The 12,411-nt window shown below is 35.2% G+C and overlaps 1 protein-coding gene across 3 annotated transcripts in view; it reads right to left on the reverse strand.

Moving 5' to 3' along the window:
- The window catches only part of ATP11B (ATPase phospholipid transporting 11B (putative)), a 105,240-nt gene that overhangs the window by 68,201 nt on the left and 24,628 nt on the right, over nt 1-12,411 (reverse strand). For all 3 annotated transcript variants that reach the window (XM_031663543.1, XM_031663545.1, XM_031663544.1), the window contains 2 exons: nt 6,229-6,379; nt 4,910-5,107 (listed from right to left, as the gene is read on the reverse strand). In XM_031663543.1, the coding sequence (XP_031519403.1) occupies nt 4,910-5,107; nt 6,229-6,379 (349 nt within the window). The remainder of the gene's footprint in view (nt 1-4,909; nt 5,108-6,228; nt 6,380-12,411) is intronic.

Here is a 12,411-nt window from a genome sequence, read left to right on the forward strand (position 1 = left end):
ATATGTAACAAACCTGCACGTTATGCACATGTACCCTACAACTTAAAGTATAATAATAATAAATTAATTAAAAAATAAATAAATAAAAAATAAAAATAAAAATAACCCTTAAAAAAAAATATATATATATATAAAAAAAATCAAGAAGTTTAATCTTTTAACTTTGGTGATAAATAGGTCACCACTGTAAACCTTCCTAAGCATTGTTTTTTGGATAATATGGAAATGAAAGAGCATAGATGAGTATGAAATAAAGTAGATTTCATTGGTATAAAGACAAAATACGAATAGAGGCAATACACATACATGAAATACTTGTAGTTTCAAAAGCAAAAAGAGAGGCTGAGAAAATCAGTAATTAAAGAAATAATCACCAGAAGCTTCTTAAAGACAAAGCAGGCCGGGTGCGGTGGCTCAAACCTGTAATCCCAGCACTTTGGGAGGTCGAGGCAGGCGGATCACCTGAGGTCAGGAGTTTGAGACCAGCCTGGCCAAATGGCAAAACCCTGTCTCTACTAAAAATACAAAAATTAGCCAGGCATGGTGGCAAGCGCCTATAATCCCAGCTAGTTGGGAGGCTAAGGCGAGAGAATCGCTTGAACCTGGAAGGTCGTGGTTGCAGTGAGCCGAGATTCTGGGTGACAGAGGAAGACTCTGTCTCAAAAACAAAAACAAAAACAAACAAACAAACAAAAAAGACAAAGCAGACATGAGTATGCCTACACAATGTGGAGTTCCAGAAAAACAAAAATTCTATCATGAAGGAAAAAGGAGGTGAAGAGAGTTGAGAAAGAAAGGTCAAAGGTAGATTGGAAAAAATTTATTCAGAAAAGTAAAAATGGGCCTTTAGGCCTTAAATATATAATACATAATTAAAGAAATGTGACATTAATTAATATTTAACATAAACTATTAAGGCCTCCTAAATGTTACTAAAAATAAATGCATCAACTTGTGGTTAAATATGATAGGTTGAGCACATTTAATTACCTCTGGTTCTCTTAAAACTTCACCATGAGGATAAAAAAATAGAAAAAGAACAAAAAAATGGTAAAAAAGTCAACATGAGAGGGAAGATTGACACAAGTCTGGAAGATGGAAAAGGAGATGAATGAGTGGTAACTGATTTACCAGAATTAAGAATCTGAAACCCAAGCGATGAGGAAACCCATTCTCAGAAACTCTCAGGAAGTAGACCTACCAGCTAACCCTGAATGTGGGAGTACAGGATGAGGCTGAAAATACAGGCTATCATGAGTAGTTTAATTCTGAAATCTCTTTAAAAGTTGCAAACTTCAAAATGCCCCTCATTTATTGGAGTAACAGTTGGAAGGCTAGTAGGCTGAACCAGACAGAATCTGGTCTCCGCAGACAGCTGAACACAGAAGTAAGGCAGCACACTAAAAACAGATTTCCAATGGCCAATTCCAGCAGTCATAAGCAGCAGAAATATTACCTGCTGGGCCTGTCAGCCCATTACCTTAAGGTGTGGCCCACTGAATCAATAGCTTCTGATAAGCATATTAGTGGTTTTTTTTTTTTTAATAGACAGGGTTTCACTCTTGTTGCCCAGGCTGGAGCGCAGTGGCACAATCTTGGCTCATTGCAACCTCCATCTCCTGGGCTCAAGTGATTCTCCTACCTTACCCTCCCAGGTAGCTGGAACCATAGGCACACACCACTGCACCCGGCTAATTTTTGTATTCCAGCTAATTTTTTATTTTTTGTAGAGATGGGGTTTTGCCATGTTCTCCAAGCTGGTCTTGAACTCCTGGGCTCAACTAATCCACCCCCCTTGGCCTCCCAAAGTGCTGGGATCCCAGCCTTTCGTTTTTGTTTGTTTGTTTGTTTATTTATTTATTTTTGAGACAGGGTCTCATTCTGTTGCCCAGGCTGGAATGCAGTGGTGTGATCACGGCTCACTGCAGCCTCGACTTCCTGGGCTCAAGTCATCCTCTCACCTCAGCCTCCCGGACAGGGTCTCATTCTGTTGCCCAGGCTGGAGTGCAGTGGTGTGATCACGGCTCACTGCAGCCTCGACTTCCTGGGCTCAAGTCATCCTCTCACCTCAGCCTCCTGGACAGAGCACTTTTACACTTGAAATGATAGCCAAAGATTAGCATCCATTTGAGGATCACTCCTTACATAAAAGGTAGAATCTGAAACAAATTATAATCAGTTCTGCTGTAACACTGTCTTGAAAAACACAAATTTATCCCGATGCAACTGATAAAATGAGGGACAATTTAAGCGTAATCAAAACTTTGCTCAAATTTTGCCCAAACCTCAGTTACTAGCTATGTCAGTTCACCATGTGTTATGAGTCACACTCATCCACGTCTGGTATTACAACCTTCCCTCTGATTTCAGATAACCTTCCTTCTAACACTTCACAGTAACACATAAGCTGCAACCCTTCTGATGCCTATCTTCCACAGGCAAACTTCAGGTCTTTTCCAGATAAGTGCCATATTTATTGCAGTATTTGCGTATTCATGAACAATTTGGCAAGTGCTGCTTTTATTAGGTTCCTATCTTTTAAAAAATGTATTATTAGGCTGGGTGCAGTGGCTCACGCCTGTAATCCCAGCACTTTGGGAGGCTGAGGTGGGAGGATCACCTGAGGTTGGGAGTTCGAGACCAGCCTGACCAATATGGAGAAACCACGTCTCTACTAAAAATACAAAATTAGCCGGGTGTGGTGGCGCATGCCAGTAATCCTAGCTACTCGGGAGGCTGAGGCAGGAGAATCGCTTGAACCTGGGAGGTGGAGGTTGTGGTGAGCCGAGATTATGCCACTGCACTCCAGCCTGGGCCACAAGAGTGAAACTCCATCTCAAAAAAAAAAAAAAAAAAGTATTATTAATGTTTTTGTGTTCTACCCCAATCCCATTCTCTCATAAACCCTGTGGCTTTAACTAATCAATTTTGCATTATGCAGTGAATTTTAGGAATGCATATATCACATTATAGCAGAACTCACTGTTCTGGAAAATGCACTACAAGCAAAGATAATACAGGGGGCAGAAGAAGACTTCAATTGACTGTCATTAATATACTAGGGGAGGTACAAGAATAGATTGTGTTCAAGGAATGGGATAAGAGGCAATTTTAAAAAACTATCCAGAGAATACCAAAATATTAGAAATTAAAAATACTATAGCAGAAATAAATTTAAAGATACTGAAAAGATAAACCAGAGGCATTCTACCAGAAAGTAGAATTATAAAAACAAATAAAAACTGAAAATTGAAGAGAATTAAAGGGTCAATATAAGTGGTATGACATGCAAATAGTTAAGTTTCAAAACAAGGGAAACACAGAAAGACATGTTATCAAAAAAAAAAAAAAAAAAAAAAAAAAAGAAAATTTCCTAGAATTGAAGGACATGTGTTTCTAGGCTGAAAAGACTCACAGAGTTAACTGCCAATGAAACAAAACATAAAAAAGGAAAAACCAACACCAAGGTACACCATCATGAATTTCACAACTATTGCATAAGGAGATCCTAAAGCTTCCAGAGATAAAACAACAGATCATACATAAATAATTGGGAATCAGAATGGAACTGCATTTCTCTAACAGCAATACTGGAGGCTAGAAAACAATAAAATCCCTTACAATTTCTGAAGATTTCAATCTGGAATGCAATACCAGCTAAATTATTAATCAAGTGTGAAAAGAGAATAAAGATATTTTCAGATATGTCAAGTTTAAAAACATTTTCCTCTCATACATCCTTTCTCAGGAAGTTGTTAGAAGATATACAGCACCAAAAGACAATTGCCACAGGTAGGAAGCACATGGGATGCAAGAAAGAGGAGATCCAAAACAGGAGAGAGGTAAAGGAATTTTCAGGGTGATGGTAAAGGGAAGTCCAGAGTGACAGCTGAGAAGCAAGCCCAGAAAGAATAAAAGAATAATCCAATTGAAGCAGAAAGGTGGAAGCCTCCAAAAACACGGTCACCAAAAAAAAAAAAAAAAAAAAAAAAAAGAAAAAAAAGGAAGGCAGGGAGGAAGAAAGGAACTCCTAGATTACCTGATATGTTTGAATATGTAGACAGATGCTGCACATATTATCAGAGACTTGTTTGTAGCATATGGAAATTAAGGAAATGAAAAAACAGAGCAATTAACTCTTGGGAAAACAAAATATATAAGAAGGGAAATGTAATTATGGTATTATAGAACACACCTATAGAACTGAGAATTAGTGAACAACATTAAAACAATCATAATAATGTTAATAAAAATATTCATTGGCCGGGCGCGGTGGCTCAAGCCTGTAATCCCAGCACTTTGGGAGGCCGAGACGGGCGGATCACGAGGTCAGGAGATCGAGACCATCCTGGCTAACACGGTGAAACCCCGTCTCTACTAAAAAATACAAAAAAATAGCCGGGCGAGGTGGCGGGCACCTGTAGTCCCAGCTACTCGGGAGGCTGAGGCAGGAGAATGGCGTGGACCCGGGAGGCAGAGCTTGCAGTGAGCTGAGATCCGGCCACTGCACTCCAGCCTGGGCAGCAGAGCGAGACTCCGTCTCAAAAAAAAAAAAAAAATTTATTAAATCCCAAATTGTGATATGATAATATTAGGGGGCTATGGAGAAGCAAAGTGGTTATGTGTCTGGGTATGTGTGTGTGAAGAGTAGTGTAAGAGCTATGTCTTTATATTCCATAGTAGATAATGTCTAAAACTCAAGAATAAGAAAGAATATCAAATAGAAATATAGTGGTAAATAACAAAAGAAACAACTTAGGGTTTAAAAACTGGGAACAGCTAGGAGTGGAGCAAAGGAGTGTTGTTTTAGGTATAAGCGTCATAATATCTTGTTAAATTAATCTTTGCACATGTATTACTTTGATAACAATAACAAATTAGAGAAACAAAATATTAGGATCATTTTCACCTGTCCAAGCTCTTCGTTCAGATCGGAAGTATTGACTTGAGCTTTCTGATCTGATTCTTCATGATACAGATCAAGATCCCAGCCAATAAAAAATGATCCAAGAAATTTCTGCATTTCAACTGTCACATATAATGAAATTGGAATGATGAAATTGTAGAGAACCAAAAAAGCAAGGAAGTCTGAAATAAATCTCAGAATCTAGAAAAAAGGAAATAATTGTTTGATAAGAAAAAATACACTAGAATTTCTTCAGTATTATTGATGAAAATTACCAGAAAGTTTCATGTCTACATAGACTATCAACTATATTCTGAGGTAAATAGTCTCATGAATTGAAATCCATTTATTGAATTGTCTAACATTACATTTCCTCTGGTTATTGTATTGCTCATTAGAATCTTGATGAAGTAAATGATGAAAAGGTTAAATTCAAATAAGTTAATTTGTTACTTTCAGAAGCTAACAAAAAGCCTGGTATGACTGAAACTACCTTTGGCAAAATTATAATATCTGGAGTGTACTTATCCCATTCTACTATTACCCTTCAAAATCAGATAACTACTAAAAGTTGAGTGTAACTTTACAAAGTTATAAAATAATTGTGAGGCTAAAAGTGCTAGAAATTAAAACTCTTAAGTACAGATTACATAGGAATAGCCTATTTTAATGGCTTTAGTGGTTTCATATTTCAACATGCATTTGTGAAAGGAAATGTACCTAATTGTGAATATTAAAAATATGACCCTGTGATTATTTGCTTTATAGTCTCTTGAGATCCAAATTTGTCTTCCAATACATAGATTTTAATCTAAAGTGAAATTTGGAGAACAATTATTTACCAAAATTATAGGTTAAATTCTCTTGGTAGTCCATGTTTAATCAATTTAAAACATACGACATAATTTGTATATTAGTTCATATTAAGACTGATAATAAGCATCCTTGAATTATTAAGACAAAATGAAAAATACATCCATTTACTCTTTGATTCATTTATAAGACATAGTAAATGGAAGAGAAAACTGAGTTTGTAGTATTATTAATGTGAAATGCAAAGATAGACGGATTTAAAATTTTGTGACCTCTTTGAACTATTCAAGTCAAGCCATAGGGAATACAACTTTTTATGCCGTAAACTACAAAAAGCTATCAGTACAAACACGCTGGCTTCTCTGCATCTGCAATGCCATTTTTGCCACCCTTCAGTACCAGCGATTTTAGGATTATAGTGGTCTCTCCTATCAGAAGTCGCTACCAAAGCACTAACTGTGCCAAATAATAGTTTCCTTTATGACACAGTCAATAACACCATAAAATACCTTACTGCTATTTCTTTGATGTTCTGTTTTTTGGTTATACCAAGGTTCATCCCATTTTTCTTCAGTTTGCCATGTATACTTCAAGATAGTGCTGATGACAGCTTCAGATATAAGAATTACTAGATAAATTATCAAAAATGTATTCATTGACCTAAAGGAAGAAAAAGAGAATATAAAACATACAAATCATTTATTACTACATTCATTTGCTTGAAAATTAGTACTTGTATTAGAGAGGATATTAAAACACAGAAGGTACTACTGTAGCTATTTTAAAACACACAGTTTTTATTTTCAAGAAATAACCATTAAATAGAATTTATTTATTAGCAATAAAAGAACCAATACACACAGGTTACAAGCCTATTTAATATAGCCATGTTACCATTCAGAATGCTTATAGTAAGTGACGGTTTTAAGTCAGTTATTTTTGCCATAAGTAATTATTCTAAGTTTTTTTTTTTTTTCACATTTTCAGCACCCATCTTAAGTGTAATAGCTAAAAATAACATTTGTATAGCATTAAAATTTTATAAAATGTTTGTCACATCTACTACCTTACCTAATCTACATGAAAACCCTTAAAGGGGAAATTATTACACACTTTTAACTGACAAAGACCAAAGCCCAAAAATAATTCTGTAAATTTCCCCAAATCACACAAGTCAGGAATTGACTTCAGAATCCCTCTTCTCTTTACTAGGTAAGCCTAATGTCACATGTCTTTGATTTTAAGTTTAAAAACATATATTATTAATACAATTAAAGGAACTCATCATTGTAAATGCAAGTGTATACACAACAAGCGATGTTATAATGAACTCTCACATCCAACAGATATTGAGGGAAAATGCAAATCACAAGCTTTGTAAAAACCCTTAAAAGATTGAAAAATGCCTGAATTCTGATTTTTCTCCCTAGGCCTTCCATAATTTAACCTAATCTTACCTATGGAATAAGTCGATTCCACCATGTTCCAATGTAAACTCTATATATTCTGCAGTGACAGTAAATAAGGAACATAAGAAAGGAACTGGCTTTTGTTTGGTTATTATGTGTCAGGCATAGTATTCAGCACTTCACCTACAGTACTGCTAGCACTTTTATACATGAGAACACTCGGATCAAGAGAAGAAAAAAACTGGTCCAAAGCCCCACAGAGCTAGTAAGGAAAGGATATGCCATTCAAATCTACATCTGTATGACTCTAAATTTTGACCTCTTTTCACTAAACTAGTCATGTCTCCTTGTGGCAACAAAATGCCTGGTTTATTTCCATCTTTCTTTGCTCATGTCTATCCTCATCAGACATATTCTCCTTTTTCCTGACATTATTAACCTATTTTTCAAAATTTAACTCAAAATCCATCTCCTTCCTAAAGTCTATCCTAATTACATTGGTTTACATTCAACTTCCCCTTATTTAAATTTAAAACTAGTACCACAGACCCTATTACCTAATTTTTTTACTGTGTATTAAACTTTCAACTTGATTGAAATCCCCAAAAAGAGATTGAATTATATCTCAGAAAACCTACTACAGCAACAGATACGCAAAAAAGCTGAATAAAGATTTCTAGGACATTGGGCTGTTGCCAGTTTTTTGCTGTAACAAATAAAGTGGCTATGAACATTTCTGCTTGAGTTTTTGTGACAGCATAAAATTCATTTATCTGAGTTAAATGCCCAAGAGTGCAACAGCTGGGTCATATGGTCAACACATTTAGTTTTATAAGAAACTTCCAAACTATCTTCCAGAGTGGGTTTACTATTTTTAATTCCCACCAACAACATATAAGAGATTCAGTCTCTCCACCTCCTAGCCATTTAGTATTATCACTATTTTTATTTTAACTATTCTAATGGGTGGTGATATCCCAATGTGGTTCTAATTTGCTTTTCTCAAATAGGTAATGATGCTGAGTATCTTTTCATGTGCTTGTCATCTGCAGCTTTTCTCTGGTGAAATATGTATTATGCATTTGGTGAAATATGAAATATGTCTTTTGCTCATTTTCTAATTGGATCACTGAATTACTGTTGAGTTTCAGAGCTCTTTATGTTTCCAAACATAAAGCCTCTGAAAGATTTGTGGTTTGCAAATATTTTTCCCCAGTCTGTAGCTTGTCTTTTCATCCTTTTAAGAGGGTTTTTCACAGCACCAAAGTGTTTAACTTTGATTAACTACAACTTATTAATTTTTTTGACTGAGGAATTACACTTTCAGTGTCATGTCTTCTAGCTCTTTGTCTAACACTAGGTCCTGAAGATTCTGTTTTCTTCTAAAAGTTTTATAGCTTAATGTTTTACATTAAATCTATGCTTCAGTTGAATTAATTTTTACACACAGTGGGGGTTTGGGTTTGTTTTGCTATGGATATCCAATTGTTCTAGCACCATTTGTTGAAAAAGATTATCCTTCCTCTATTGTATTGCTTTTGTGTTGTTGCCAAAAATCAACTGGGCCTATTTGTGTTGGTCTGTTTCTGGGGTTCTCTATTGTGTAACACTGATCTATGTACCTATTCTTTCACCAACACCAAATTGTCTTGATTACTGTCGCTTATATAGTAAGACTTAACATCAATAGCAACTCTTCCCACTTTTTCATTTTCAAAACTGTTCCTTTGCTTTTCTATCTAAATTTCTGAATAAATTTTCTACTTCTACAAAAAAACTTGCTGAGATTTTTATAGAAATTGCATTATACCTATTAATCAATTTGGGATAACTGGCATCTTTACTGAGTCTTTCAACCCATGAACATGATATATTGTTCCATTTATTTAGATCTTTGATTTCTTTCCTCAGTGTTTTGTGATTTTCAGCATAAAGATTTGTATGTATTTTGTTAGATGTGTACCTAGGTTGTTCTTTCTTTGGGGAGCAACTGTAAATGGCATTGTGGTTTAAATGTTAATTTCCCTTTGCCACTGATGTTTCTGTTCTAATGTAAGTATTTAGTGCTAGAAATGCCTATACTGCTTCAGCTGTATCCCACAAATTTTGATATACTGTATTTTCACTGATATCCAAGTATTTTTTAAAATTTTCTTTAAGATTTCTTCTTTGACCCTTGGATTATTTAGAAGAGTTCCAGTTGTTTCAAATCTTTACCAGTACTGGGAACATTTAGTCTTTTCAATTTTTACCATTCTAGTAAGTCATGCATTTGTATCTCCTTGTAGTTTTGATTTGCACTTCTCTCATGAGCAATGATGCTGTATACTTCTTTATGTGCTTATTGGCCCTTTAAGTGTCTACCTTCCACCTTTTCCCCATTTTTAAAATTGGCTTGTTTCTCTTTTCATTGTCGATTTGTAGGCAGCTTTTTGTGTATGTGTGTTTGTGTGTGTGTGTACACAAATGACGTATGTATCATTATATACTCAGGATACAAGTCTTTGGTCAGATATGTTTTCAAATATTGTCTCCCAGTTCGTAATGTGCAGGTTCATTTCTTTAAATGTTTAGCCTGATGAGCAGAAGTTTTTAATTTTGAGAAAGTCTAATTTATCAATTTTTTATTATATTTGTTGTACCCTAAGAAATCTTTACCTACTCTAAGTCATAAAGATATCTTTCTAAGTTTTCTTCTAAAAGTGTTTTTTGTTTTGTTTTGTTGTTTTAGACGGAGTTTTGCTCTTGTTGCCCAGGCTGGAGTGCAATGGCATGATCTCGGCTCACCATAACCTCTGACTCCAGGGTTCAAGTGATTCTCCTGCCTCAGCCTACCAAGTATTGGGATTACAAGCATTCGCCACCATGCCCAGCTAATTTTTGCATTTTTAGTACAGACAGGGTTTCTCCATGTTGGTCAGGATGGTCTCGAACTCCCGACCTCAGGTGATCTGCCTGTCTCGGCCTCCCAAAGTGCTGGGATTACTGGCCTGAGCCACCATGCCCGGCTCTTCTAAAAGTTTTATAATTTTAGCTTTTATATTTAGGTCTATGACTCATTTTCAAAACTTTTTGGAGTACAGCATAAGGTAGAAGCTAAGTTTCATGTTTTTCTCATTTGAATATCCAACTGCTGCATCATTTGTAGAAAATACTAACTTTTTTATTGAATTGACTTGTTGCTTGGTTGAAAATCAACAAACCCACACATGAATGGTCTACTTCTCAACTCTCTATTTTATTCTATGTTAATACCACACTGTAATTACTGTAGCTTTATATTAAGTATTAAATCAGGTAAGGTAAATCTTTTCGCTTTCTTAAAAAGACTGTTTTTGCTGTGCATCTGAATATGCATTTTGGCTATTGCATTTCAATATACACTTTAGTATTACCTTGTCAATTACTACAAAAAGATTGCTGTGATTTTGAGACTAAGGGAATCTATACAGTAATTGATAGCTTAACAATACTGAGCTTGACAATCTATTAATGTGATTTCTCCATTTATTTAGGTCTTAATTTCTCTTGCCACATTTTGTAATTTTCATTATAGAAATCTTGCACAAGTTTAAAAAAAAAAAACTTATTCCTAAATATATTATGCTTTTTGACACTACTATAAAAATAACTTTTTAAAATTTCATTTTCTGTTTCTTACTATTATATAGATATAAAAATGATTTATCAGCCGGGCACACGGGCTCATGCCTGTAAACCCAGCACTTTGGGAGGCCGAGGCAGGCAGACCACGAGGTCAAGATATCAAGACTATCCTGGCGAACATGGTGAAACCCCATCTCTACTAAAAAATACAAAAATTAGCTGGGTGTTGTGGCACGCACCTGTAGTTCCAGCTACTCGGGAGGCTGAGGCAAGAGAACTGCTTGAACCCAGGAGGCGGAGGTTGCAGTGAGCCGAGATCACGCCACTGCACTCCAGCCTAGTGACAGACCGAGACTCTGTCTCAAAAAAAAAAAAAAATTTCTCTTTATTTACCTTGTATTCTGAGACCAACTTGCTTATTATAGTTTTCTTGTTGAATACTTATGCCTGTTTATATGAAAAATCATGTGTCTTCCAGTAGGAAAACTTTACTTTTTGCTTTCTAGTGCTTATGGTTTTTAAATTCTTTAACTTGTTGCACTGCATAAGGCTTCCAGAATAATGTTAAAAAGTAGTGAGACTGGATACTCTAGGTACAAGTCCTTTACAAGATAGGTGCTTTGCAGACATTTTCTCTGATCTATGGCTTGTCTTTTTAAATTTTTTATTTTAGTTTCTGGCATCTTCATAACATAAACAGTGCCTTTTTAAGTGCATTTCGATGAAGTTTAAGCTGTCAATTTTCGTGGTTCCTTTTTCATACATTTCCCATCTAAGAAATCTTTACTTAACCCAAGGTCACAAAGATTTTCTCCCATGTTTTACATATTTAGTTATTATGCTTAGACCTTACACTTTGGGTTAGTTTTTGCGTATGTGGGAGACGGGTAAGGGTGAAGATTCAATTTTTGACATACAGACATCCAGCTGTTCTAGCACCATGTGTTGAAAAGGCAGAGCTTTAGTGTGCAGACTTTTTAAAATAATAACTTAAAGCTATTTGACAGACTTATGGTTATTTAGATTTTATTTCATCCTGTGCCAATTTGGTAAGTTACCTGTGTTTTCAAAGAATCTGCCCATTTCATCTAAGTTGTAAAAGTCAGTGACATAAAGTTGTTCATAATAGTTCCTTATTATCCTTGGATATGTGTAGGCTCTATGGAGCTATCCCCTCTTTCATCCCTGACATTGGTAATTTTTTACTTTTCTTCTCTTATACCACTTCTCTTTTGCTTAATCAGTTAATCTCAGCAGGAATTTATCAACTTTATAGCTAGAAATTTCCCTCTAAGCTGCTGGGCTTTGCCTTGAGTCTGCAAATGTAGATATGTTGGGTTTAAATTACCATTCTATTTGAAGAAATTTAAATTTCCTTTGTGATTTCTCCTTTGACCCATGAGTCAGTTAAGAGAGTTGTTTTTTAATTTCAAAATATTTGCAGACTTTGTTATTGATTTTTAATCCAATTCCCTCATTGTCAAAGAACACACTTTGTATGATTTCAATCTTTTGGGATTTGTTTTATGGCACATCATATGATCTCTCTAGATGAACTTTCCACGTATAATTATGGAACTATTCTGGTTTTCAGTTTTCATAGGCTTACAATATACACAGTGTATCTTTTGATGTCAACCTATTTATATCTTTATATGTAAACTATATTTCTTCTAG

Source organism: Papio anubis, chromosome 2 (genome assembly GCF_008728515.1).
Source record: "Papio anubis isolate 15944 chromosome 2, Panubis1.0, whole genome shotgun sequence".
Taxonomy (NCBI): Eukaryota; Metazoa; Chordata; class Mammalia; order Primates; family Cercopithecidae; genus Papio; species Papio anubis.